We start from the raw sequence: 26,884 nt of genomic DNA, 5'->3' as shown, positions 1-26,884 counted from the left end.
GTCCTACTTTTTTCCTCAGATCACGCGCGAAAAGCGACGGTAATCGCGCGAGTGTGACAGAACTTAGGAGAAGAAAGAGACTGCTCACAGTCGCACTTGGCACCAGTTACGTGTATTTGCTACGAATTCTGATTGGCTCATTGCGCTGTTTACGTTTGTTGTGATTGGCTAGAGCCAGATTATTTTGCTCGCTCAAATGAAAGCCGCTCTTGATATTCTAATTAATTCATATGACCGTGGGCTTGGTAACCAATCACTCCACCCGCGTCATTTTCAATATAAAGTGAAAGCCCTTCAGGCTAAAACTTAAAAATGGGTTTTTAATGCTGTTTTATTATTATATAACAGTTTAGTAAACAAGATGTAATCACGGATTACGATGCGTTCGTCCTTCTCAATCCTGGAGTTGTTATAAAAAGATGGTTTTATGTGATCGCTGCATTTTTTGGCAGATATTTTTCTTTGATTGTTGTTATTGTCGCATTCATGTCATCAACGTACAATTACCGAAGATAATACAAACTCTATGTATCTGCTGTGGAAAACAGCTGAGTTAACACATTGCAGCTCGGAGCGAATTGCAACGTCTGTTTCTCGGAAAACACGCCACTACACAGCTTTCGGATATTCTGATGAACAGCTCCGCTCAAATTTGCTATCGATAGTTCGAAAAAATCAACACAGGTTCACTTACCTTGGAGAAAAAACAACGAAAATACTCGTCCCTTAGTTGTAAATCGAAGTGAGCAACGCGCATGAATTCAAGCTCTGAGCCTGCAATCTTTTCACCCCTAAGCATGCGCTTGTTACCATGCCAGGAACGGTAGCATGGTTTCGAGGTTTATTTCTGTGCGTCACAATGTTTTCCAATCACTACACGAGATCGAGGAAATCTGATCCAAACCTACCAAGACTGCGCTCAAACCTTGAAATCACATGGTATAATCATGGCCGCTAAGCTAATCAAAACTCTGGAATTTTGGCATCCAATGATCCAGTATTTAATCATATAGTGTCCTTACTTACCCGGCAAGCCTCGCGTTTTAATTTTACAAATAAAAGAAATGTCACTTTAGATCAGTGTGATGCCTTCCTTTTAATTTCTTTAGCTAATTGGCATTTTATCCTGTTCGTGTTTGAGGATATTTTAAAATAATTGTTTCATGTACTTAATCTCGTAATATATGAACTCATCAGTGTGCAACGAGAAACCTGGGAGAGGGGAGTACTTGACGGAATTTTTGGAGGGGGTATGCTGTCTGGTCTCTGTCTGACCCTATTTCAGATTCAGACCAAAATATGAAGCTTTTCAAGCTTTTTCAGCTATCGGCCGTTTTCAGACCTGGGCAGAGTTGTTCAAAGGCCGATTAAGCTAATCCTGGGTTAACGTGAACTTTGATTCGAGTTTAATTGCTTATCAGTAATCATTTTTCAAAAAGATTTTTTCCCTTCAGTTTTGTCGTAGACTTTTCTTTACCTTAAACTTAAAATCAGCTTTTAAAAACATATTTAACAAGTAAGATGAAAGCCTCGGTTAATTTTTAATCGGGGGTTAGCATTAATCGGCTTTCGAACAACCGGACTTGACCTGACTTCTAAAATCCAAACCCGTTTTCAGACTTTAAAACCGAAATGGTTAAGATTTGTAGCCATTGTCAGATTGAAATGGCTGCCGAATTCATACCTTTTGGACGGACACAGTCCCATATTGCTCGTATAAGGGAGTACCCATCCCGAAAAACAAGGCCAGCAACAAGTCCTATTTTTCTCTCAAGGGTAACTGAGAGCACGCAGAAATCGACCTTCGCGCAAGCGCAAGCAGGAGTTCATCTTCTCTTTGAACTGTCGTCAAGCGTAACGAAGGAATTATGCAATTAACTATGGTGGTCATTCAATTTCACCTTAAATTATTTGAATTTACACACTACTGTACAAAGTAATTCAACAATAAGTAAACCTGATTTGAAAAAAAAATCAACCACAGCATATATAAAGCGCTTTGTCCACAAGGGAGTCAAAACTGACGATTCTATATACACAACGGCGTCGTCATATGATATCATTTTGGCTACCGCCATTGGCTTGCGGGCAGGCGCACAAGACTTGGGTAAGAAATCCAACAGAATGGGCCTTCCTGATAATTGAATTATATTACCAAATGTTTCACTTACTAACCTCGTTTTCTCGGTGCATACTGTTAGTTACGGATCTTCTTTTTTCCCGTTGATTTATGGCCCAAGCGCGAAGGAAAAAATGAGGAACCGCAACTTACTGTACGGACCGAGAAAACGAGGTTAGTAAAATATTTATTATATATAATTCTTAGGTCAACCGGATGGGCGGAAAAGGAAACTAGTTAAAGTTTAGCAGGTCGCACAGTGAAATACGGCCCGCAAAATTCACCAATCACACCGCGCGTACTAATTGAGAGATATAATTAACTGAGGTACTACTCTTTCATTGCGGAACCTTGAAAACTTATGTCAGGGTTGCGATAGCTACTTATATACATAAATAAATATTAACACAACGGCAGTTTCCTCACCCTAATCAGTTACTAGCAACTGATAAGTTACGTTGGCTATCGTGATTCTAAACTGATTCCTTCAAATGAATCTGTAGGCTCTTTTGCTTTCCCAACCAGTTGGGAAAGTCAACAAAGTTGCCATTTTTCGGTTCTCGTAATTATACATATGTTACATTCGTTTGCTTAAAGTAATCTTTTCCATTTGTCAGAACTGCACGGTCAGACAGCTCAGTTCGTAAACGTGCGGAGTGCACCAATTTTAATGATAAGTTCTTTCCTAAGTCCTTCGGATTTCTCCAAATAACACGTTCCATTTTCGGAGTGATTATTTTCCAAGATTTTGCAGCACCATCCCTTTAAAATGACGCATTTGATTCACAGACTGGTCTCTCTGGCCGGCCAGTTCTGACGAATGAAAAACGCCCTTAATATATAGGCCATTTCCAAGTTGCTTTTAACCTCATTACGAAAGCGAGGCTAAGTGAAAAGCTTTTCATGTGAAAATTAGTTTTGTCTGCATATGAATAAAAATGAATTTTTATAATAACAACTATGCACGAAGCCTTGCTTTCATAATGAGGTTCAAAGCAAGGAGCGAGCTAGAAGACACGTACGCCCTCCGAAAACACGCGCGCTTTGTTTAACTGGCGCGCCTGCTACATGTGGTACCCATTTCTAGATGTCCCAGTTCTGTACCCTGTGTGAACAGTTTAGCCTCACAGACGAAACAGTTGTACCTTGAAGCTGTTTCCCGACTGAATGGACTAGAGTATAGTTCTATGAATCACATATCTACATGTTCATCATTACTGACAGTGAAATAAAATCTCATTTTTTTATCCGGTTTGACAAGGCAACATCTTCCAGATGAGAATCTGACCTGCCAATCTTCTGTTGATCTCGGCTAATGCCAGTGAGAGTTTCAAACGTCTGTCCGGTGAAGACAACACCTCCATGATGTGTTCCAGCTTTCTCTCTTTCGCTTTAGCATGGTTTTCTTTTGACATGTGATGTCCCTTTCGCTTGATGGCTTTCTCCACAGTAATCTTACTTTTCGCTTGAACTGCCTTTGGACTTTTAAAGCTCTGATACAGCATTGGTTTTCTAACCTATTTTATTACAAAAAGATCGAATGAAAGTATCGAAAAGGACGAATGAAAGTATCGATAGAACCATGTTTAGGGTGCCCCGATATTGATACCAAATACTCGATACTGAGGTTTCCTTGAAAAAATATCGATTCTTGCGAGAAATATCGGACTCTTCAACTTCATAAATAGCAGAATGTATTAAACACTTTCCAAATTCGAATTGGATCCACGTTAGGGTGGACCTAGCCTATACACAAACCATCTGCGCGTGATTCTGCATTTCTCTCTGTACATCCGTTGACGTTATCGATTTTGTCAACGTTTTTATCTTCTCAGACGCACGTGAGTTGGGTCAACGAGAATTCAATTCTCCACTCTTTTCATCGATTGTATACATTTGTGTATGATTTACATCGAACGTTAACTTGTAAATGTATATTGCGCTAAGATAACGAAGGAAATAAGATGAGTTATGAAGAAAGCCTTACCTTCTTGGCGAGTGGATCAGTTTGCTGCCTTTCCCGCAAAGTGCTGGAGGATTGCCTCCTTGTTGTCCCAAGTCGGTAACCTAGTAGGACAAAAGAATGTTAGATGAAGTAGAAATAGCTTTGCTGTGCTCTCTAGGTCCAATCCTTTATAAATATGGCAGATTTGCCCTTCACATCCCTAATGATTTTCCCAATTTTCCGCAGGCTTCAAAGGAAATGATTATTTGTTTCATATCAATTCAAACTGACTGCTGGATAGTTTATACTGATTATCAGAAAAAAAAAATGACGAAAATAGGAAAGCCATATTTTGGGGAGAGAATCAATTAGATTGCTGTACAGTTAATGCAGTATTTTCTGATGAGGATTGAGTGTTCGCCACTTGCAAAAAAATTCTGAAAATGGAATGGATCACAATAGGCCATTTTACAGTTGTGTGCTTAGTGACCTGGCAATGGATTGGAAGCGAAGCTGGGGGTGACCTTGTTTTGATACAAACCTCACTGCTTTTCATATGTAAATGCAAACTAGTTAGAATAAGAACAGTATGATCTACATATGAAAAGCAGTGAGGTTTGTATCAAAACAAGGTCACCCCCAGCCTCGCTTCCAATCCAAGGCCAGGTCACTAAACACACAACTGTAAAATGGCCTGTTGGAATTTTCGGGGGACCTGTTTCCCGTTCGGAACGCACCGTCGGGAAATTCCGTACCATTTGTTTTATTTTCCCTAGAGTCCAGTCGTCTCCTTTGAAAAGTGTACAGTGTGGCGAGGCATTGTACAGGGAATGCTCCATCTCCTTCGGTTGGTACGTTGTTTTGAGAAATCTTATCATTTAAGCCATGATTCCAACTGGTATTTGGTTACGAAGGGTAAACAAGCAATATTATGGTGATGCTTCCAAACAGGCCCTATCCCCCAAGTGGTGCGAGGTAACTAAGTGGAAGCCGAAACACTTCTAAAACACTGTACTAATGCTTAACAAGGTTGATGCCAATAATTGCTCGTTTTTGCTGAGCTGTAACTCAGCTAGGATTCAAGACTGGAAGCCTAAATATTACCCAGCAAGGTAAGACTTTGAGAATTAATTTGCGATAATTGCAGGAATAAATTTTAAGCTTCGCAACTGGATATTGAACAGGGCTGCAAATAACTAACGGGCAAGCGCCGGTCACGTTGTCCGGTCAAACATGTTTTTGCTCGAACACTACCCGTTTTTGACCGGTCAAATTTTAACAGTCGTAACTCTTGCGATAGTGAAACCAAATTGCACAGTAATCCTTTTATAACTAAAAAACAACTGAATCCAAGTCGGTTTGGCAATAAAAATTACAAGTTAATAGTTTTACTACTCTTTACTGCACAAGCAGCCTCACATTCAGTACGTGGAACGGTTACGCAGGATACATGTACAACCGCAATTGTCCGTTTTGCTTTACATCTGGCAAAATCACTTACAATTAAATATAACACTTTGGCAATCGACACATCATTTCTACAACTGAACTTTAAGTAAAATGTGCAGAACATATTAAAGCTGAAGGGTTCAATCGATCTCTTAATTAATTTGAAAAAAGAAGTTAACTGAAATGTAAACTTAAACAAGAAACACTTAACTTTAATTCATATCGTCTAAGGGTTTCGAAATTCGGCAGCACTGTATGTAATTGTATTGAATGCATGGCGTCTTATTCCAAGTACAACTGTTGCGCTCGCTGACTTTCTTCCATTTAGAATCCCTTTAAGACAACTTTATTCTTCCACTTTTTGTGTTATACGCTCCATTTTTGGGTTGCATCGAGTGATGAAATCACCAGGAAGCTTAGTAACCAAGCATGTTTTGCAGGGTGTGCCGGAAGTAACGTCAGTTTGTTTCCTTTTCGCACTTTGCAACAAATGCTACGTGGAATATTCTCGGTGTAGCGAGACTATTCTTCGTGAGGGTGCTTTCCGATCATTCAATCAATCAAATAATCAATCACTTTATTTAGGAGTCAATCATGCTATCTAGCCAAAGGTAAAATATATAAAATAACGGTCGCGTTGCGGTCGCGACAGGACTTGATGACATCGTGGAAATTTGCGACTACCGGGAATTTCTCGACCACTAATTTGTCTATAGTTTTATCATAGTTAATTCGTTGTGTTTTCTTTCGGAAACATGAATGCTGTCCCTCGTGATTATCAAATAGTTGAAAATTAAAATTTCTCTTAACGAGTCGGTAAAGGACCGGACAAGATGTCCGGCAATCCAAGGATTTGTCCGGTCAGTACCTAATTTTGACCGGACATTGTCCGTTGACCGGCCGTTATTTGCGGCCCTGTTAAATTGTCCACGGTTTTATTCACCTGGCAGCAGTCTCGAGTTCCGTAGTGGCTGTTGTGAACACTGGATATGGATTACGTTGTTGGCTGTACGATAAAATCGATGGTTATACCCTCCAAATTTGATTTATTTTGAGAGGATAGCCTTACTAAGTTTAACTCCGAAATCTCACTCACCTGAAAACCGCTTGCCACCAATCCTGCGGGTTTCTGGTGAAAACACGTGACCACAAGAACAGGTGCGACTTGAGGCAGCAACCTAACGAGGCATTAAACAAACAATAGCATGTAAACGGGCTGCTGTCAGCATGGGGCTTTGCAGTGGTAAAGCACTTCCACTGTTATCGCAAAGGTCAAGGATTCTTAGAAAATCACTGTGGTTCGTTCTTCGAGGATCCAATTTTTTATCTACAGCTGCAGTTTGCGGCGAAGATTTCTTTCAAGAAATTCACATATTGAAACAAGTGGTGATAGAAATTGCATGTTCTTACTAAGCAGTTCGTTGTAGGAGTTATTTGGGTTATAATTCTGTCTGAGTGAGTGGATGAGATATTCAAAAGAAATGAGCCGCACTTTCCTCAAGTGCGGCTTATTATGACAGAATCCTATAGCGTGACTACTTAAATCAGTCAAATGAAAGCCTTTTACCAGTATCTTTCTACAGTGTTATTGGTTTCAGTTTCTATAGCATGATTTCTCAAAACAAAGCGGTTAAAATTTTTCAATGCTCTCTGGCTTCGAGCTCGCGCCTTCTTAAAAATAAAAGTGAATGCGTTATTTGAAATCAGCACTTGAGTTGGCCATTGATACCTTCCCAAAACATGAACTTATTCTGCTAACAAGGGCTTTCTCTTCGTCGTTTCTGCTTCCTTCTTAAATTTTGAGAAAGAAAATTAAACAGAAGCGAAAAAATAAAAATAAGGAAACATAAACGACAAAAAAAAGGCCTCCATTAGCAGGGGACCCGACAAAAGTTTAGGGGAGTTGAAGGAATAGTATGGCATTAAATAAAGTCTTAATTCATAAATGAGTTCCTGTAAATCAAGTATGGTAACTACCCCTCGGCAATATTTGCGTATATAATGCACAGCAAGCAGTGGTTTTTGTTGTTGTTGTTTTTTTGTTTGTTTGTTTTTCCCTATTACAGCTTCTTTTGTCCACCAGTGAACCACGTACGCCTTATTCTATTCAAGAATCGTGAAAATACATGTATGTAGGAAAATAAGGAGCAAACTCAGGCTTTTAATTAGAAACGTTCAGTAATTGTACGGTGGAGCGATAGTCGGTAGGAAAACAGATTTAATTTGTTCTCGTAACTTATCATTGTTCAACTCGGCGCTAAATTAACTATTGCATACATATTTTACATGAATTTCATTTGTTAAGGTATCCTAGCAACAACACTAGACTTAGTAAATAGAACGGTCCATAGCAACTGGGACACTGTACATTGTATAAAGTGGCTTTTACTCTCAGAGTCAAACTTCGAGTTAGGCATTATGGTTTAAATTTTTGAAACATACTGTCAATAAAACATGACAAATCCTTAAGCTTTCCTGTGGTTATGCTCACTATGCTGTAAAAGGCGTTCTCACTTCTGAGTCTGTGTATGAAATCCCAAAGTGTGACCATTCAAATGAAAGTTACTGCGCAGTACTTTTCTGTGGTGCTGTCCATTAGGCTGTACAAGATGGCTCTAAGTATTGAGTCTGTGGATAAAATCCTACAGTGTGACAATTCACATGAAAGCTACTGAGGAGTATTTTCCAGTTCAGTACCATTCATTGTGTGGTTCTAACTTTTCAGTCTGTGAATGAAATCCTAAAGTTTAACCATTCAAATCAAAGCGGTACTATTTGTTATGCTGTACAAGGTGGTTCTAACTTTTGAGTCCGTGGATGCAATCCTAAATTATCATCATTCATTTAAAAGCTTCTGACTCGTTTACATTCACGCGGTACTGTTTTTCCTTCCATATTTTTAAGGAATTGTTTTTGCAGTTTTGAATTCACCTTTGCTCGAAGAAGGGAATAAGGATTATGTTATGTAATCCCGTGCATCTGACACTCCAGCAGAACTTTGTTGTCTTTATTGTGGTACGTAATGTTCGTTTTTCTATGTTTCCCGCAAACATCAGCAAATCTCTACAATTTGCCAGTTTTCACGGGTAAAACTCTTCCTACAGAGTCAAAAGATGGTGCAAATGAAACTGATACTTAAGCATCATTATTTACGGTGTAATATTAGGAAATATTAATTCTTTTTACCGGCGGGGCAAGCTTAAGAATTCTTAATATACATACCGATTGCGTCTCATAACATATAATTTGGTGTGTTTGTTATTTGTCATTTTTTTGAACGTTTTGCCGGTGAAGTACCTAACCTACCGAATGCGAAATATAAACGAGACAATGGAATTGTTAACAAGCAGGAGTTGCCGTTTAAAAATAAAAGATTTGGAATCCAGAAAATCTTGCCGTTTGGTGATCCGGCTGAATTTCAGTATCTCCAAATTACAATCTTAAAAGTGGAGGGTTGAAGACGAGAAGCCGTTCAAATTTTACGCGCACGTTCAGGGAACAAGGACGTCCCCGTTTTTCCTAATTTTCGGGCTCGCGAAATCGACGTAACTCGAGGGACTGACACAAGGAATGGTCCCGCTACACCATGTCGCTAAATACAAAAAATTGAATCGGGTTGTACAAGAATTGTACAGCGGCAATTGAACTTCAAGTACGCTTTTTGTCATTACAAAGAGGTTATTCTTTGAACTGGCAAAGAAATACGAGCGAATGCGATGGGTTTTCCCTACATGCTTCGACGTATTGCGACCGCGACGCTTCGAAATTGCGTTATATTTTGCTTTGTACATAAAGGGGTGTTCGAACAAAACTGCTACATTTTACCGAAGCAAACCAAAACAAAATCTTTTGAAAGCAACAATTTCGTTAAGGGAATCAAATTGCTTTGGAGAAGTATAATAGAATTGTATCTCAAATTCAATTACAGGGATTACAGAACAACATTTCGTCACGGCAGCCACAGTGTACTGCACCAGAGCCGGAACGTGAAAACCCTATGCGATCGTTTGCAAAACTGCAAAATCTCTAAACCCCGATAATATTTCTGTTATAAATATTAGGTTTATATCATTTAAGCTCGCTAACCTTCGAACTGCAAGCGATGCACAGCTTAAACATTGTTTCCCTCCTCTACGCCAAACAGGCCAAAACTTGTTTTGTTGTGAGGTACGTTCGTTACGAACAGCTTACGCATGTAAACAGCGAGCGCTCGAAGACAGTTCGATCAGAGTTCGTTATGATTTGAGCGCCCTTTTGGCCTCATTCCAGAAATTGTTAAGAATTAGCATAACAATGCTGCTTATCATGACGACCGACAACTGTGCATTCGGAAAATATGTAAATTATCTCGTTTGTTTTTTTTTTTTTTTGCGATTTTTTCTCCGAACAAAAGCACCAAATTTGCGTTTTTTCAATAAATATACAAATCGCCGTTTTTAAGACCATTTTGGTTTTTGTGGATATATTTAAAATACATTTTCGCTTTCTTGTTTCGAGGGAATGTTTTTGTAACCAAAATAATAACCTCTCTTGTTCGAATAAACCACTGCGTCATAGAAGATACAAACACGAATAATTTGCAACTACGCCCCCTCCTTTGTCCCAGACCATGAATCATTTCGACTCTACAGGGTAACCTCAAAACGAGTCATCACTTCAAAGTGAGGTTATTTCTAAATGCGGTGTGCGCAGATTGCGGCTTGCCTTCGTTCGTACATTTTCTAGCCGAAAAACATCCCGTTTCTTTTATGCATTTATTTAGTGACGCTAGTGTTACCCTTAACCTTGGCGTGACTCGTGGTTATCACGGTCTCTTGCGCTCGCATTATGATTGTTTTCTTTTGCACAATTTAAACGCCGACGCGGTTAATTTCCACAGCCCTCTGGAGGCAAGGTAGCAATTGGGGATATCAGCCGAAAAAAGTTCTAGAACGAAACAGAGACGAGAGCTATTAATAGAAAGCGATTCACACTGTTAAAAGAAAAACAACAGAAACAAGACGCTTTGCTTTATCCTTGACTGATTAACACTGATCGTGGAGTTACAACATCTGCAATAGCCAAATGTGGGCCTAAATTATCGTTCGGCTGCATGCTGTGTTGACGGGGGCTTACAAAAATTCCATTTCGTTTGTTGATGGCTTTAGTATTGTCCTTCGGTGAATCCTTGTATCAGACGGTTGAGTGCTTCATAGCCCAACGGCAGCACTCATCATTGCATGATAAGAGACTGACCAAGACTTTTTCTTCGCTGGTAGAAAGTGTGGTCTGCAGAGCCCCTCTGATGACGCTGGGTGTGAAATAAGGATTATCAGGCCTTGGAGAGTTGCAATGAGGTGAGGTGACAGGATCGCGATGCATCAATTTCTTATATTTGTTTTCATCAGCGCTCCATAATTGCAACCTTCGAGAATACGATTAAAGCGGTATGTACAATCCAGCATCACAACTCTCCTTTTTAAAAATGAAAAGGCCGAAGCAAGCTTTTCTCGCTATCGCAAAAGCGTATACCGAAACATTTGCCAAGGTAGCAAAAAATAAAATAAAATAAAGAAATAAATAGAGCGGTTTCCAATTCAGTGTCGTTAAACCAAAACAGTTATAAACAGCACAATGAACCATTCAGAATTCGAAGTAAATACGTGTAACCGGCGCGCGAGAAAACCCGTGCGGCCAAAACACGATTGGTTTCGGGTTTGGATTCCCATTGGTTGAGAAAGTGGCGCGGGTTGTTTTTAACCAATCACAGAGCGTAGTAATGCAAAACCAAAGCAAATGCGAAATTACTTTCGACACTCAACTGTAAACCGCTCTTAACACAGTAGTCTTCCTTTCATGGACCTAGCTTGCCAGGAGCCCATGATCTGACCTTGCACAATCTGAGCTTTGGTCACCTTGAAGTTTCATGTGACAGGATTTTATAAATGAGATTGCTCCCAAATATTCTTTACAACAACTCTTTCAGTATAATGTTCGGACTACAAATTAACGAGATGAAACATGAAAAATAACAAACTTTTAAAAAGTGCTCACATTTAACAGAAGAAATTTGGTAGTATACGTCAATAAAGCATTAAATATATAAATAAAAAAGTTAAACACTATGAGAAAAAATTTGATTCTTGTTTCAAGTGTTTATTGTCAATAACTTCAAAAGCGGTTGGTGAAAATGAAATACCAGATCTGGAGAGAGAAAATGGTAGTCCCTCTGTTCTGACTAATAAAAATAGTTGCTTGTGGCTGGCAATCCCCAGTCTCTTCAGACGTATTCTAAATGGGTTCAAAAGGTCTATTTCATTTTGAGATAATTGGATATCCTGAACTTGGAAATGTTTACTGAGGCTACTGCCTCGATGATAGCTTCGTTCCTCAAACGTCACTACACCAGTAGACTACTCAAACACAAGGAAGTGCTCCCACACAACGAAAGAGGCAAACACAGTATGAAAACGTGAAGAGGATCACGATAGCGTAAAGAGTATTACTGAATTTCACTGAAGAGGCATAAACTTGATTAGACTCTCACTGGTAAAATCAGATGTAGATGAATTACACGGTCAACACCAGGACATACCGGCTCCACTGTATAAAAAGAACCTTCAGTGAGCGACCAATCTCGCTGGTTGAAGGTCGTGTTTCTATGGAAACACTGTTGATTTTCAGGAAAGGAAACAGAAAACAGTTCACGTGTTCTCTGTGCAATTAGTACAAGAAAGCATGCACAAAACAGCACAGGAAAAAACACTTTTACTGGGGCTAAACTCTTTAAATACGCGGAAAATTTGTCTATTTTTGACATGAACATTTGCTTGCAATTTCTAGCTTGCAAGTGTAAGACCACAGACGCACACGCCGCGCATGCTGCTAAATGCTTGACGTAATTTGACACAAGTTCACACTTGTGAGAAAAGCATTGCACATTCCTGAAATAAGCAAACACATTCTTTTTACATCTTGTGCTTTTGCCGATCTCAATGCAAGTCACACTCGGTTCTTCTGATGCTTTCTTTTTTCTCTTTTCTTGTTGGATCAAGACTCTAGATTACTGAAATGAGAAGGGAGGCACATGCGTCACTTAACACAAAAATCTCCCAAAACACTGATAATTTAGATGAGTTTAAACTAGGAACTAGTTGAAATTGCTTCCACTTCACGACGCACGACAGTACGGATGTATAATGTCTTGGTCAATTGTTCAGAGCCGGAATGTTAAAAATACTTAAGCAAAGTAAGTTCCAAAATTAGAGTAATTATCGTATTAAAGCTAGCATTAAACGAAGCTGCCTTTTTGTAAAGTGTCAAAAGAACAATAATCAAGAAAGAAAACCTAATTAAAAGGCGAGCAATAATTTTCCAATTACTGGCTACTGACTAGCATGTGAAATCCACTGCAAAAATTGGCTACTTCGAGCCTAGCCGTTCCAATTTATCAGCAAGTAAACGTCGGGACCATAAGCCTTCTGTGATTACTTTTAACGAAACATGTGTTGATTTAATGTCAGATTTTTTTCTCTTCAAAGTGCAGTTGTTTACTTTGGCTTCTCTTTCACATGCAAATTTCAGGATTGCCCCTTTGTCTTTGAAAGCTAATTGACGCGCGCGTGCGAAAAAATGAGGTTACAATTTTTTACATGTGATATTGGCCCTCAATTGATAAGCTCACAAATAAGGCCTTGCGATTTGGATAAGTTTTGTAGTTAGAATGAAAAGTTAGTGCCATAGAGTAAATTTTAAAGTTGGTTTTATCGGCCTTTGCGTTGCAATTTTATATTCTTCATCACTAATAAGTCGACAAGTGAATCGTTTACTTTGTAAACTTTCATCCATTGTAAAACTTAAATTAAACAGGAACAACAACGATAACTTGTTGCCTTTTCGTTCCTTCACTTTTCGCTACCGACTTCGAAACTGGTTGACTCTCTTTCTTCAAGAAAGAAAAGTTATTTCATTCTTTGCTAAAATCCTCTTGTTTGTCTCTACTTGAGCATTAAACACCAAGTCAAATTGGAAAACCGAAACTGGCATTGTCAGGCGATATGTATGTAGGTTTTGGCCATTTTCGTTCGGCTGTCGAACTGCTAAGTACTGCTAAGTGAATGACATGATTCTTATGTAAAATATACCGTAATCCGAAACGTACTTTTCTATGTACACTTCACTTTTCAACTTCCCATTTCTCGTACAGTACAACACCAAGGTATTGTTCTTGTTCGTTTTCCTACAGGAAGTGTACTTCTTCCTGAAACGAGTCCGGCAAAAGCATCGTTATTTCAGTTACCAAAAGCCATCGATATTTGTATTGATCATTTTACACTCAGCAGTTTAAAGCTTTTATCTGCATCATCAACTTCTTCGTCTCCTTCTAAGAGTTTAATCACCGCCTCAAACTGTGGACTGCATTTCACGTTCGCGCAGAGCGAGAACTTTGTCGAGTCGTCGGCTATCGTTGGCAGGACTGTATGCCTTCTTCCCATTCTACCGTTCTTTCCACGCCACTTCATAGCCATGTTTCTAGCTTTTACGATGGTTGAAATAGAAATCTTTTGCCCAGGATCAGGTGGAACGGATAGAGAACGCTTTCTAGTCGAGCTAACAGGCCCTTTTACCCCGTCAGGAAAATCAGTTCGAGAACGCCAAGAGTCTGTTGTTTGCTTTAGTCTTTCTGGTGCTTCGCTCTTGCGTCTCTTTCCGTCCGTGGGCGTCCCATCTGTATATAACACTGTTCGTCCTATTGATTCAGTTTCTAACACCTTAGAGGCCGCCCTGTTCCTTGGTTTTATCTTCGATTGGTAAATAACTTGTCTAGTGTTTGGTTGCGATGAGAAATTCACTTTCTTCGAAAAATCCGGATCGTTCAAGCTTGAGCCGTCGCGATACCATTTCGATACAATATCCGGAGTTTTACTTCTCTCGCGCGATTTCGGCCTTTCCTTTTCTACTCCCACGACCGTTTCAACAATAAGACCACCTCTGCCATCTTTTGTCCGGTTAGAAGCTTTTCCACGCATATTCGAAGACCCTGTATTGTGTTTCTGTAATCCCAAAACTGGATCAGCCTGGGTAAATAAACGTTTGTAGGGCATAGCGACGAAGCATGTACACGTTCCTTCTATGGTTTCAGTGGCATGACTAAATGCTGATACGGCCAAAATATACTTCGCACTCCAATAAAGACGTCTCCTTTGTGCTGTACAATCGCAAAATGGAATATGTTATTTTCTCATTAAGTCTAATGCCGAATTAAAATTATCTTTTGTATTCGCATATCAGAAATAAAGTCCTTTATTGTTCACTGGCATTACGTCAACTTTTCCTTTCCTTTGGTTCATTGTAAAGTGTTTGTGTTCGTTTGACCACAAGATGTCAATTTGTTAGTTCAACAATGGGGTTAACGTCAGCTTACCCTCTTCACTCGCTACACACGTTGCACCAGTGTTTACTTTCATAAACCAATCGCCTGTGTTTAGCATTCAGATCTATACATGTCATACGCACTGAGAACTAAACTTTCGTATATGACTTATTACAAACAAACTTAAAAGTGAGTCTGCGTATTTACATGGTACGGGATATGGGAGGTAGTAACGGTGGATTAACTCTTATATCTGCTAACAATACAGTAATAACGGGATAAAAAGGGCGCATTTTCTGCCTGGTTAAAGACTGCACGTTTGTACTGTACAACAAAAACAGGATTAAGAAAAGGCTGATTTGGGATTACCAGCGTGTTGAATTTTAGCATACATTAACAGCTTCTGAATATAAACAATCACGTGTGCTGATTGGTCGCAGCCTACCGAGATAGCGTTAAAATCTGGTTATAAGCCTCACTTCCCAACATAAGCCCCCAAATTTCAAACACTAAAAATCGTTCCCATAAAAATCTCTCCAGAAAATGAGCCTTTGTACGTTTATGGTAACCCGTTTTTTGGTGTAAGCTAAGTGTCCTACGCTGCTCTTATTGTAAAAGCCAATTGCAACCAAAAAGGTTTTATCAACTGAGTTGATAAGGTATAATTTCGTAATTTGGCCACTGTGAAGAGATTCGAGTGCTGACTTTTCTAGTGTTAGCTCCTCACCATAACGATTCGCTCTGTTCTCTGCTGTTATATACTGACTGATTCAAAAAACACCGGCAGTGTAAGATGTCAGGACAAGTCGTGCGTCCCAACGGCTTTCTGGAAAGCATTTAACTTCAAATAAAACACTGAGCAAATAAGTCTGCTCAAACAAATTATTATTAAAATTAAAAATTAATGCCAATCACTATTTTTTAACCGACCAAAGAGACCGAGAAAAAGGACTATTCAGGGCCTCTTTATATGAGCCCGGTCGACCGGGCTGGCTCGGTTTCCGAGATCTCGTTTCACCACTCTTTTCTTTACAAAAATTTCGACGTGCTCATATGAGAAGGCGGGCTGGATCTCGGTCAACGAGCTGGACATTTTGTCCATATGAAGACTCTAGCCCGGATAGCGGGACTGTCCCTGACAAAACATTTTCAACTGCGCATGGCTTGTAAGGTCGCCGACAAGTCGGAACGCGGTTCCACGGGTATATTGGGGGCCTTTTGGGCATTTTTTATCTCGGTAACCGGGATTAAATTTCCCATATGAACAGAAGACAAAATTCGTCCCGCCTACCGGGGCAGCCTGGTTACCGGGCTCATATGAAGAGGCCCTCAAGATGCAGAGTGTTTTATGGTTATATCTTCGAAACGACATTTTTCCAATCAGGTACCATGATATTGTCCGAAAGATGAACAAATAGCAAATAGTGAATTTTTTGGAGACCACCGCGTAACGTTAAATACTGTTTTCAAAAAGCCTTGCCTCGAGGAAAAAGAAAAATGTAAAAAAAAGGAAATAAACAAGGTAACTAAGTAGGAACAATGGTGGATATTTTTTTTCTCGCCAGCTTGTAAAACTAACTTGCAAAAGGTAGCTTCACCAACGCATCTTCAAGTCCGCTATTGAAATAAATTGACGATCAATTGTTCGGCGAAACACCTTGTAATTTCAAATTTCGTTGCAAAAAGCAAACCATAATTCGGTGTCAGATAAAACAGGATTGGATTATTGCCTGTTTTCACTTTTGGTTTTCTTGCAATTGTTTTTCAGTTTTCGCGTCATCTTGGATTTAACAACGTCATTTGAGTGCTAAACAAGCGAACTCCGAACTCTCTGATCCCTCATTTGTGCCATTAGTACTAGCGGCACAACATTCGTTATACCTCTTGCAAAGAGCCCACGTTACCTTTTTCCAGCGGAAAGGAGCCACGGCAACGTGGACGACTGTCAACGTGGATCCTGGAAAGGAAATTGTGGAGGAACTCGACGCTAGAAGTTTCTCAAATGCCTATCCCTGGAAAATAACCGGACAGCTTGCAGTTTCAGCTTTAAGAAATCTTTGAAAAATCGTAACTGAAACTTTAGTCTTGAAAACGATTTTATTTTAACAAAATACCTTCTCAAGTACACAAAGACAGTAAAAAAAGTCGTGCTAAAAACAAAGGCTAACAGCTAGTCTCCTTATATTACACTCTTATTTATATACATAACATTGCTCTATTCGCCCATGTTGCAAATTCGCCCAGATGCAAAAACTCGCTCACATTAAGAAAAGCAAGCGAGAAACCATTAAAACCGGGTCTACTGAATGAAAGGGCGAGTTTCGCACACGGACGAATCGACCGTCTTCAGAGCTGTATGAATACCACATGACCAGAGGTCATTTTCTCTTGTAATGGATGTGATAATAATTTTCCTGTGATTTTCTGAATGAGCATTAAGGTATGCCTTGTGTGTGCACTGTCACTTACACACACCGCTATATTCTACATTCTTTGTACATTATTTTTGTTACAAAAGAGAGTTTCCATGCTCCCGTGTGAACAAGCATATGAGCCACTTACACATGCGCGAGTTATACGCAAACAAAATTCACCTTCTTAATATGAAACTTATAAACTGTTTGCTGTTAAGAAAAGAAACTCCTACTAACTAGAATCCCTTCATAGAGCCTGCGTTCTCTATTGGTCAGTGCAAGGGTATGGTCGCGTTACTGACAATCTCGTACCCAGAGTCCTCTGGTTAAGAGTTCGAAAAATTTTAAATTTTTTGATTGTTTGCCCCGAAACGGCTTGCATTGTTTTACGCAGAAATCCTGCGGTAATACAATTCCAGTACCCCAGAAGCTCTCCTGGCGACCACCCGCTGACCAAAAAGCCTGAGGATTCTGGGTACGAGATTGCGTTACTGAACGTGACCATCGATCCCAGGACTTCCGCTGACCAACTGGATTCGGGAAAGTCTGGACGCGACTAGGCTGAAAAGACACCACTATTTTATAAATGCTAATTTCATGCACGTAAAACTTTATATTTGTATGTTTTATATATTGCCAACAATAAAAAGAAGCAGTATAATACAAAAAGGTAACCGCCACCGCATGTATGTAATATTAATAAAAATTTCATTTGAAATACGCTCCTCAACTAAATTCAAAAAACGAGACAAAAGTTTGAAAATACCGTGTTAAGATTTTTACGATCCTACCTGCGCACCTATTGTTCCAGACAATGGTTAAACATGTTTAATTACACCTAGAGCAAAGCGCATGTCCATCTGCGATCAGCTCGTAGCTCATAAAGTTTGTGAAAGGTAATTTCATAGAACATTTTTCCCGCCGTTTAGTAGTCAAACGGGTTAGATCAACTAAAATGAAGGCCTCTGATTGGCTAATAATACAAACCAAGTGTTTGGCTGGCGGCTTGATCATCAAAATCGACAAATCAAGCAGAAAAAGGAATGTTCAAAGTATACCTCCATAGAAAGTAATTTCGTCCTCTTTCATTTAAATTCTGAGAAAGATCTTATCTTATCTCGAACGAGAGTACGTGTCAGGAACAGTGAAAGTTGTCCTTATTCAGCCCTTATTAGGACATGAGTTTCTTTACCACTAAAAATCTTGTTACTCGCGCTAAATCAGATGAGCTCGGCATTTTATAAACAGATGGACACCTCCAGTATATGCTTGTATACGCATTATCTTCTCGTCTTGGATAAGCGTCTTGTGCGAGCACCCTGCATGGCTCTTTCTCTGTTACTGCTGCACAGCTTTGCATGCTCGCTCTCATCTCGCCCGCGACAATCTTCCCCACAGTACCCCTGAACGTTACACCTTGGGCACCAGATATACGCCACCTTGCCACACTGGCAGAAATACTCGCAGTTTTCTGTCACGACAAATGAAAGGCAGTGTTAGTTTTTAATATACGCCAACAACAGAGAGCTTATTTTATACAGGGAAGTTCACAACAACTTGTCTTTTTGCAATTTTGGAAAGGAGCCATTTCAAGATACTATATTTTTAGGAATCCGGCATACTCGGAAAAAGGAAATCCGAGTGGTCCTATCAGGAGTCGAACCTACGGGAGACTCGTGGGGGACTCGTGGGAGCTAAGGCCATGCCTTGAACTTTTCTTTTAATATATATGAAACACTTTGGGATATTCAAAAATGGTTAAAAAAGAAAAACACGTGAAAAGTTGATATCACCAACCGGTCCTGTATTAAAGTTAAAGCGCTTCTAAGGAGTAAACAATTGTTAATCAGCTCACTCACCTGCACCGTGGAACACTTTCACATAAATTGACTTCTTATATACCGCCGATACAACTAGCTGATTCTCTGTCCTTGGGTCAATAATCTTGAAATTGCGTGATAACAGCAAATATCTAACTGAGCCGAGGTATCCAGGCAACACACGGTTGATGTCTTGGCGCATTTCATCTAAGGTCCCGGATAGATTGACGTCGACTACTCCGGCCATGTGTGCAAGGACGCCCAACTCGGGATTGGGGCGTACTACCTTGACTTGCATCTTAGTTCGCTGTACATTGGAGCCTGCAGGAAGAAAAATAACAATAGGGACTTAAAGATTGAAGTTTTTCCTCGTTTCCCGCAAACTGCAAACGTCTAAACGTCAAGTGACTCCAATCCTGCCGTCCCGTTTGACATTTGAGGTTCAGGTTTCAACGACAAGGACACTGTCTAGTGGTAAGTGAATTACGGCGGAGTTTTGCGCTAGCTTTAGAACAATAAAACCACGTTTAAACATCATATTTGTTTTCCTTAAAGAGATTCAGTATCTCGAGTAATGAAAAGATTTCGCGTGGGCTAGCAACCCCATAATAGCAGATTACCATATTACTATGAAACGTCAGGACTATTCATCAAACAGGAAAGACTGCGCAGATGAAACATGGAGGAGGACATCGCGGCCGAAATGAAAACAACATCTTAGACATGGAATGAAGTCGAGAATATTGCAACCGACTGAGAGATATGGAAAACTCTGGTTTCAGCCTTACGTGCCACATGGTGCGAGGAGGATCACGTCAAGGCAAGTCATTCCTAGCGCCGGCGCGAGTTTTCTGTTGCACCCCTGTGCCTACTATCTATTTTTTTTTCGGCCAGTCTGGTGACAGGAAAGGCTTATGGAATAATATAAAACTCCAAAAACTTACTCTGTTCCGTTAAGACACCTGGCATCTCAGAAAAGAAGGTTCGTTCATGATCAGAATCTATTGACGATGCTCTTCGTCGACGTAGCAGAGCTTCCTGTCTGATACCCTCGGGCATTCCATCTTCATCAAATGTATCGTCCAACGCTTCGGTCTCTCCAGCATCCTCACAGTGTGGCCATAATCCAGATGGAGACACTGCTGGGCTTTGAACACTGGCCGCTGTCGAGGCAATGTCAGGAGACTCTTCACGATCCGTCGACTCTGTATCAGGTTCACTTGGCGGTTGTTGGTCGACAGGAGAAGAGGCTGGCGATTGTGGCACAATTGCTTTTTGTTCAAGTATGGGAGTTAGGAGACGCTTTATATTTGAATCCACAGGGAACGCTAGAAGAGTCTTTGGGAGGTCACCTGAATCCTCCTTTGATAGTGTCGGTCTCTGTGAAAAGATGCGATAGACAAACAATCAATATGTACAGAGGCCAATGGTCGCAAACACAAATTGCCGTAATAAAATCTCAGAATTAAAACTCGACCGCTGAAAAACAGAGTTGTTTAGCGCGATAAATCACCCAATTGGAGCGGAAGAGCATAAAAATGGTGTCTATCGTAGATTAAACATGCAAAAAGTGTCAAGCAAAGAAACAATACAGTCTATATCAAGCGGAAACAAACATAGATGGTTGTGGAGCGCGGGTAAACATGTAACCAATTTCAAGCGCAGTGAAATAAGTAAAACTGATTTCAAGCGTGGCCAAACTTTGACCGGTATCAAGCGTGGAAAAACATGCACCCTGTGTCAAACCGGGAACTTCTCTTAATCAGAGAAATTTCAAAAAAGAAACGTATAGACCATATAATTTTGGTCGTATTAATAGATTGGTGATAGGGTATGGTTGTACCGCTTTGGCAGGTACCAATTATAAAACAAAGAATTAAAAGCCTGAAAACAATGAAATATTTAAAAGGAAGCATTTTAACATTAAAAGGGTGCGGTGAGTTCCTTGTCAATGGCATTTAGGGAATGACCTTTCCCCAGATTCATAACAGAAAAAGGAAGTTACCTGAGAATCCGGGAGATGTTCCTCTCTATCTTCAAATGCTGGTTCCACATTGCCCCTTAACATTGAGGGACTAGGACGCTTAAACTGAGGGGTGCCTTCAGTCCAGGCCGGCAACGAAACCAACGATGGACTCGCACTGTGTGTGACGTATTTGGACTCTACTTCTAAATGCCCTTTTCCGCTGTACTCTGGTGTGTTGGGCGGTGACGGATTGATTTTTCCAGTACTTCCTTTTCGCCAATAGACGCAGTAAATTATGATTACAACAATCAAAATCACGACAAAGCCTGCCACACAAGCGATGATGATGATGTAGACGGGCATTCGCGTTTCATCTTCAGGTGTCTTCACAGGTGTCTTGGAATAATCCTTTCCATCAACCTGCATGCGTGGTAAGGTCGTCATTGTTGCTCCATTGAAATTGAGTGTCATACCTTTGCTAACATCCTCCCATAGTTTAGCGAGTGTTGTATTTTGTTTTGATCCAGGCATTGTCATGTTGAATGAAGCCAAAATGCTTCCTTTTCTGACCTTGCAATTTGTTATAGTTGTCTCGGGGTAATATTCTGATAGTGTGGTAACGCAACGCGTCTCAAACTGCTCTTCTTTGCCCTTGACGATCTTGTCATAATCGCCATCAAAAATAATTTCCACGTTGACCGTGACAAGCGGATCGACACATCTTGCCGTGGACTCCGAGAACTGTAGTTTCCGCTGTGGTACGAAGCCGTCACTTGCCTGACGTTTCGCCCAGGTACTATCTACTGCACCGGTCGATACAAGATTGGAGGCCAAAAACATCGAAGCAATATATTTCAGTCCATTGAAGGAAACATCTTGAACAATGGAGACTCCAACGTCGCTTGCTTCTAGCTCTGACTTCTCAGTAGCAATGAAGAAATTGCCGTCTTCATATTTAGCTTTAATCAGCCCTTGTATAGGCGTGCTTCCCTGCACAGTTATTTTAGTGCCTGCGGTAAACGTTGTTTTGCTTAACTGCTCAGCAACATTTACGGCAGAATGCGAAACGAGGAAGTATGCTTCTGTTTGCGAAGACAAGGTTGGTGACCCATCTTTGTTAGCTAGTTTGATTGCTAGTTGTAAGCCACACTTGTCCGAGGAACTACTTTCGTGATTGGGAAGCTGGTAAGTCAGTTCTGTTACAAACTTTGCCTTTTTCAGAAAGATGAAAGACAAGAAAATGGCGTCGTTATTCTCTATTGCTTCGTTCCAGTTGACATCCATCGCTGATTTCTGAGAAGAGGACACGGCCTTCATCTGTGCTCCAAGACTGTCAGTGAATTGAGCCTTGGAGGAAGCAATGTAGGCATTGATAAAAGCGACATCGACAATGTCAAATGTGCAATCTAAGTCGATATCACCTCGTACGACATCTGAGCAAGATTTTACTGACTTAGTAGGCAAGGGTGTGAGCGCTTTATTAACTGTTCTGAAGGCATGATAATTGACTTGAGGAACACCATTTTTTAGAGATGTCAGCACAACCTCGGCGATGTTTTCTGAGAGTGCATTAGATTCTGTGATGGGCCCGAATATATGTACCGTATTCCCAGACAATGAGTATGGAAGATCGGTAATGACGTTATCCACCCGTACATCGCTAGTGCTGAACCAAAGTTCCACGTGCACGGCTAATATGCCGAGTGTTCCAGGGTTCATCCTTATAGGCAATCGCCAAATTTCATTTACAGCTAGCAAAGGAATAGCTGGCCCTTCTTTGGCCCCGATGTCGACTTCACCAACACCGGGATCCAGATTGCAGTAGACCGCAACTGTCGCTGTTATGTTTGTATTTGAAAGAACAAAAGCTGTGATGGTTACAGGGGAACTACTGTCCGAGAGCAGAGTAACAACACCAGAAGCTGAATCTACTGATGCTACATCGGGGTCGCTAGAGTTGAACCTGAGCAAGCCACTGTACATTGTAAAGTTGTCGAGAACATGGACCGAGCCATCCTTCATTTGCATCTCGGCAAACGGCGATGCGGTTGTCACCATCGCAATACCACTCAGAGTCGTGTTGACATTTTCCAAGCCAAAACGGGTTATTGCGACTATTTCAAGGACTGTTGAAGACAGTGTCAGATTGACACTCGCATAAAGACTCTGAGCAAAGGCTACTTGAATTGAAACGATGCCAGTCAAGCCGTTCCCTGAGATCGAGAAAAGGTTCCGTGGAACAGGTCCAAATAGGAAGTTACCTCCAACTTGCTGTGCATTTGTCAAAACAAACGAGGTATTCACCGAGATGGAAACGTCTACCTGGTGATCATTTGTCAGGTTAAGAAGAACTTTGAGCAAAACTCTCTGAAATAGTCCAGGGATAATTTGCTTGAGTTCACTGACTTCAGAAGCGCCAGGGTACGTCACAGATTTGATACTAAGGGAGCTGCTCCCTACGACGGTTACATTGACCTCGACAGTCTGGACGTTTGTCACGTGAACAAGAAGTTGGCCTATTCCAGTCACACCGTTACTGTTAGCAACGACAAAAGGAGTGCCATCAGTTGTCGCGACACTAAAGAGGTTGTTGGATTTTGAAGTGCCATCCACTGTGTAGCGGTTTAATTCTTTAGTTATGTCCACCGAGGTTCCGTTTTCGTACACCAGACGTATTTCCAAAGCAGACTTCTGAGGAACGCCAGCCAAACTAGCAGGATTGACTGGAGAGGTAATGTATGTCTGTAACATTCGGACCTGGGCTGTGTACTTGACACCGTCGTCTATGTTGATGACTCGTACCTGGACATTAACAGTGACTTGTCTTCTTTGGTTCAAAATCTGACCGTTGTCGGTTATTGTGATTACCAGGTTGTGTTGACTGATTGTTTCAAAGTCCAACTCCTTCGCCAATCTGATGACGCCTAGCGATAATAAAATATTATGAGTATAAGTACTTTTTGGTAGTACACCCGCTAGGATAATAGTTTGTGATCAAAAGATGTTGTATTTAACAAATCGACGGCAGTTTTCAATGGTCTATGCTCTTATAGATCATAAAATGACGTCATAAAATGTTCAAAACTCAAGTGGAATGGTTTCACTTGCCCTACAAGTTTTGAACATTTTATGGCGTTATTTTATGGTCTATAGGAGTATAGACCGTAGAAAACTGCCGTCGATTTTTGTTACAATAACATGGGAAAAGTACAAGCCGAATTGGCTTTAACTTCCGTTGAAAAAGCCCCTCGCGTTACATCTGATCTATTGTCTGTACCGTAGACAATAACTACGAGCCAATCAGCGCGCAGATATTTTGACAGATACTGTAAAAATCAGTATTGGTTAAAAAAAAAAAGAGTTGCTTTATATACATACCACTGACAAGAGGTTCATAAAAAACTGGATGTTGCGTTTAAGTTACAATTTGTAATAACCACAAGGTTACTCCACCTACCTGTGACATTGTTAATGGTAAAATGTCCCAAACTGTTTCCAGCAGTGATAGAATAAGTCAAAACCCCCTCATCTCCATAATCGTTATCAGTTGCATTCACATCGAACACCGCGGAAGACAGGGTCGCGTTTTCGATGAGTTCCACGACTTGGTTATCACTGTGTTCCAAGACGGGAGGGAATTCATTGACACTTTGAACAGTGATAGTCACAGGCACAGAGTTATTAAGGGAATGTGGGGAGCCTTGATCCTTAACAAATATGACCAAGTGGTAAGTGCGGCCAGCTGCATGGCTCTGAGTCTCTAAATCCAGGGTCTTAGCAGCGCGAATGATGCCTTGATTTGACTCAATGCTGAAGAAACCCAGGTCATTCCCGCTTGCAATAGAATAGACAAGGTCCCCGTTTGTTCCAAGATCAGGATCTGTGGCTCTAACGGTGAAGACTTCGCCACCAACTGCTACATTTTCATCTACGCCCGTAGAGTAATAATTGTTGGCGAAGCTAGGAGCATTGTCATTCACATCGCTCAAGCTCAAATGAACAGTTGTTGTTCCTGTCTTTTTGCTTGACTGTGATTGGTCTTTTGCTTCGACAACAAGGTTATATATGCCTTGAGACTCACGGTCCAGTGCTGCAAGAGTGGTTATTTTACCGGTGAGGGAATTGATAAAGAATTTCAGGTCGTTATTCCCGCTTGTAATACTGTATCGTATTTCCCCGTCTGATCCAAAGTCCGCATCAGTGGCATTTGCATGGTAAATAACGCTTCCGTCAGCAATGTCTTCACTGACCGTCACTGACACATCTGAAGCTGCGAAGCTTGGCGCGAATTCGTTGGTAAGGAGAACGCGGATTATAAGTGTAGTGTTGGAGTGAAGCATTGGTGTTCCGGCATCCTTTGCTATAACGATTAACGTATGCGTCCATGTGGAAATGTGTCTGCTGTCCATGTCAAGTGAGGCTAATAAAAGGAAACAGGGATTGTGATTATTTTAGTAAAGGTATGATTACAACTTAAAGTGATGACCACCCTTGTCGAATTGTTTCTAGAAGGTCTTTAACAGTAAGCATGGTAATTGATGCTTGTATCATATAAATTTAGAGTTGATGTACAAGGATCCTGGCATGAAGCATTTGCCTGCCCCATAATCTATCATGAAAAAGGGAGTAAATTAAATTTCCCACTATCCCTACCTACCGGTTGTTCGAAGATGGGCTAACTCGATTAATTATCAGATACAAGCTTAGAAGTTAATCAAGGCGCCAGTTGAAAGTAGCAAAAAAGTCTGCAGGAACAGAAGAATTTCCTAGGACGCTTTCCATTTGTAAGAACTGGCCGGCCACATCGGTCAGTTCGTAAACGGAATGCACCAATTTGAAGAATAAGTTTTATTTTAGTCTTATTCTAGTCCTTCCAATTTCTTCAAAATAGCGGCGGTGTGCCATTTTCGGAGTGTTTATTTTTCAAGATTTTGTAGTACCAGCTCATCAACGACTGACTGATCTGGCTGGCCAGTTCTAGCAAATGGAAAGCACTCTTAGATTTTTTATTGCTAAGCTATGAAATATATGCCAAAATCGACAATTTCAAGGTGGATTTCGCGACATCACCCCTTCTTTCTTCCCGTTATCTTACCATTAACAGTGAGTTCACCAGTAGACGAGTTAAGACTCCAGAACTCGCTGGCATTGCTGAAATCTAGCGAATAAGAAACGAGTCCGTTCAAACCGCCATCGGGATCAGAGGCAAGGAACTTGAAAACACTGGAGCCGATAACCGCGTCTTCTGCGACGTTCACCTCGTACTGGGATTGAGAGAATGCAGGGGCGTTGTCATTCATGTCTAAGACGTTCACGTTCACGATGAAGACCGCGAACTTCACGTTTCCTGCGTGGTCATTATCACGCGCGTGTATCACCAAGATGTAAGACGGAGTGGTCTCGTAGTCGAGTGTAGCCACGAGTTTCAATTCACCAGATGAGGCACTAAGGTTGAATTTGCCTTCGTCGTTACCTGTGAACACGAGCACAAGTATAAATATTGGCAAACTTGATAACGATAGTTTATTGTTGTTTCAGTGACCTAGAAACGACACACTGAACTTTCTAAACACTTGACGCTTCATTTAGTCATTTTCGCAGGAAACCCGTGATAAATCTGAGTACCAGAAGCCCCTGTGTCCTGTTAGGGCATTTTTTACAACCTAAATCCAGGCTCGGGTACCCCAAGGAGACCAGTTGTGGTGTCTCAAGAGTCGACGGACCACTAACTTTCTTTTTAATAGTTGATTAACACCGAGCAACCCAGGATCCCTCTGCCTTTTGCACCCTATCGAGTCTGGGCTTGGGATCCCCCAAGA

At 40.8% G+C, this 26,884-nt stretch overlaps 3 protein-coding genes across 3 annotated transcripts in view; all 3 read right to left on the bottom strand.

Annotated features, from left to right (window-relative positions):
* Nucleotides 1-1,077: 1,077 nt before the first annotated feature.
* Nucleotides 1,078-9,750, bottom strand: LOC146470700 (uncharacterized). Its single transcript, XM_085121682.1, has 4 exons — nt 9,600-9,750; nt 6,610-6,691; nt 4,107-4,186; nt 1,078-3,636 (listed from the first exon to the last, which is right to left on the bottom strand). Exons 1-4 carry the CDS (start codon nt 9,630-9,632, stop codon nt 3,364-3,366), a joined length of 468 nt encoding a protein of 155 aa, XP_084977808.1. The 5' UTR covers nt 9,633-9,750; the 3' UTR covers nt 1,078-3,363.
* A 3,499-nt stretch (nt 9,751-13,249) lies between these two features.
* On the bottom strand, nt 13,250-16,787 carry LOC146470699 (uncharacterized). Its single transcript, XM_085121681.1, has 2 exons — nt 16,770-16,787; nt 13,250-14,700 (listed from the first exon to the last, which is right to left on the bottom strand). The coding sequence occupies exon 2, from the start codon at nt 14,594-14,596 to the stop codon at nt 13,817-13,819; it is 780 nt and encodes a 259-aa protein (XP_084977807.1). The 5' UTR covers nt 14,597-14,700; nt 16,770-16,787; the 3' UTR covers nt 13,250-13,816.
* A 156-nt stretch (nt 16,788-16,943) lies between these two features.
* The window catches only part of LOC146470698 (fibrocystin-L-like), a 61,417-nt gene continuing 51,476 nt past the window's right edge, over nt 16,944-26,884 (bottom strand). Inside the window, exons 36-41 of the mRNA XM_085121665.1 lie at nt 26,161-26,538; nt 24,523-25,485; nt 21,105-23,989; nt 20,044-20,479; nt 19,139-19,420; nt 16,944-18,750 (exon numbers count right to left, since the gene is read on the bottom strand). Coding sequence (XP_084977791.1) covers nt 18,560-18,750; nt 19,139-19,420; nt 20,044-20,479; nt 21,105-23,989; nt 24,523-25,485; nt 26,161-26,538 — 5,135 coding nt within the window. The 3' untranslated portion in view covers nt 16,944-18,559. The remainder of the gene's footprint in view (nt 18,751-19,138; nt 19,421-20,043; nt 20,480-21,104; nt 23,990-24,522; nt 25,486-26,160; nt 26,539-26,884) is intronic.

This window comes from Pavona decussata, unplaced genomic scaffold (assembly GCF_977016875.1).
Source record: "Pavona decussata unplaced genomic scaffold, jaPavDecu1.1 SCAFFOLD_112, whole genome shotgun sequence".
Lineage (NCBI taxonomy): Eukaryota > Metazoa > Cnidaria > Anthozoa > Scleractinia > Agariciidae > Pavona > Pavona decussata.
The sequence above is the reverse complement of the archived record's forward strand: the minus strand, read 5'-3'. Positions and strand labels throughout refer to the sequence as shown.

Excerpts from the sequence above, each read along its gene's own strand:
- LOC146470700 (XM_085121682.1), bottom strand. The coding sequence starts at position 9,632 with ATGTTTAAGCTGTGCATCGCTTGCAGTTCGAAG. Across the intron at positions 4,187-6,609 it reads TGGTGGCAAGCGGTTTTCAG|GTTACCGACTTGGGACAACA; the intron begins GTGAGTGAGATT and ends TTGTCCTACTAG. Across the intron at positions 3,637-4,106 it reads CTGATCCACTCGCCAAGAAG|GTTAGAAAACCAATGCTGTA; the intron begins GTAAGGCTTTCT and ends GTAATAAAATAG.
- LOC146470699 (XM_085121681.1), bottom strand. The coding sequence starts at position 14,596 with ATGCCCTACAAACGTTTATTTACCCAGGCTGATCCAGTTTTGGGATTA.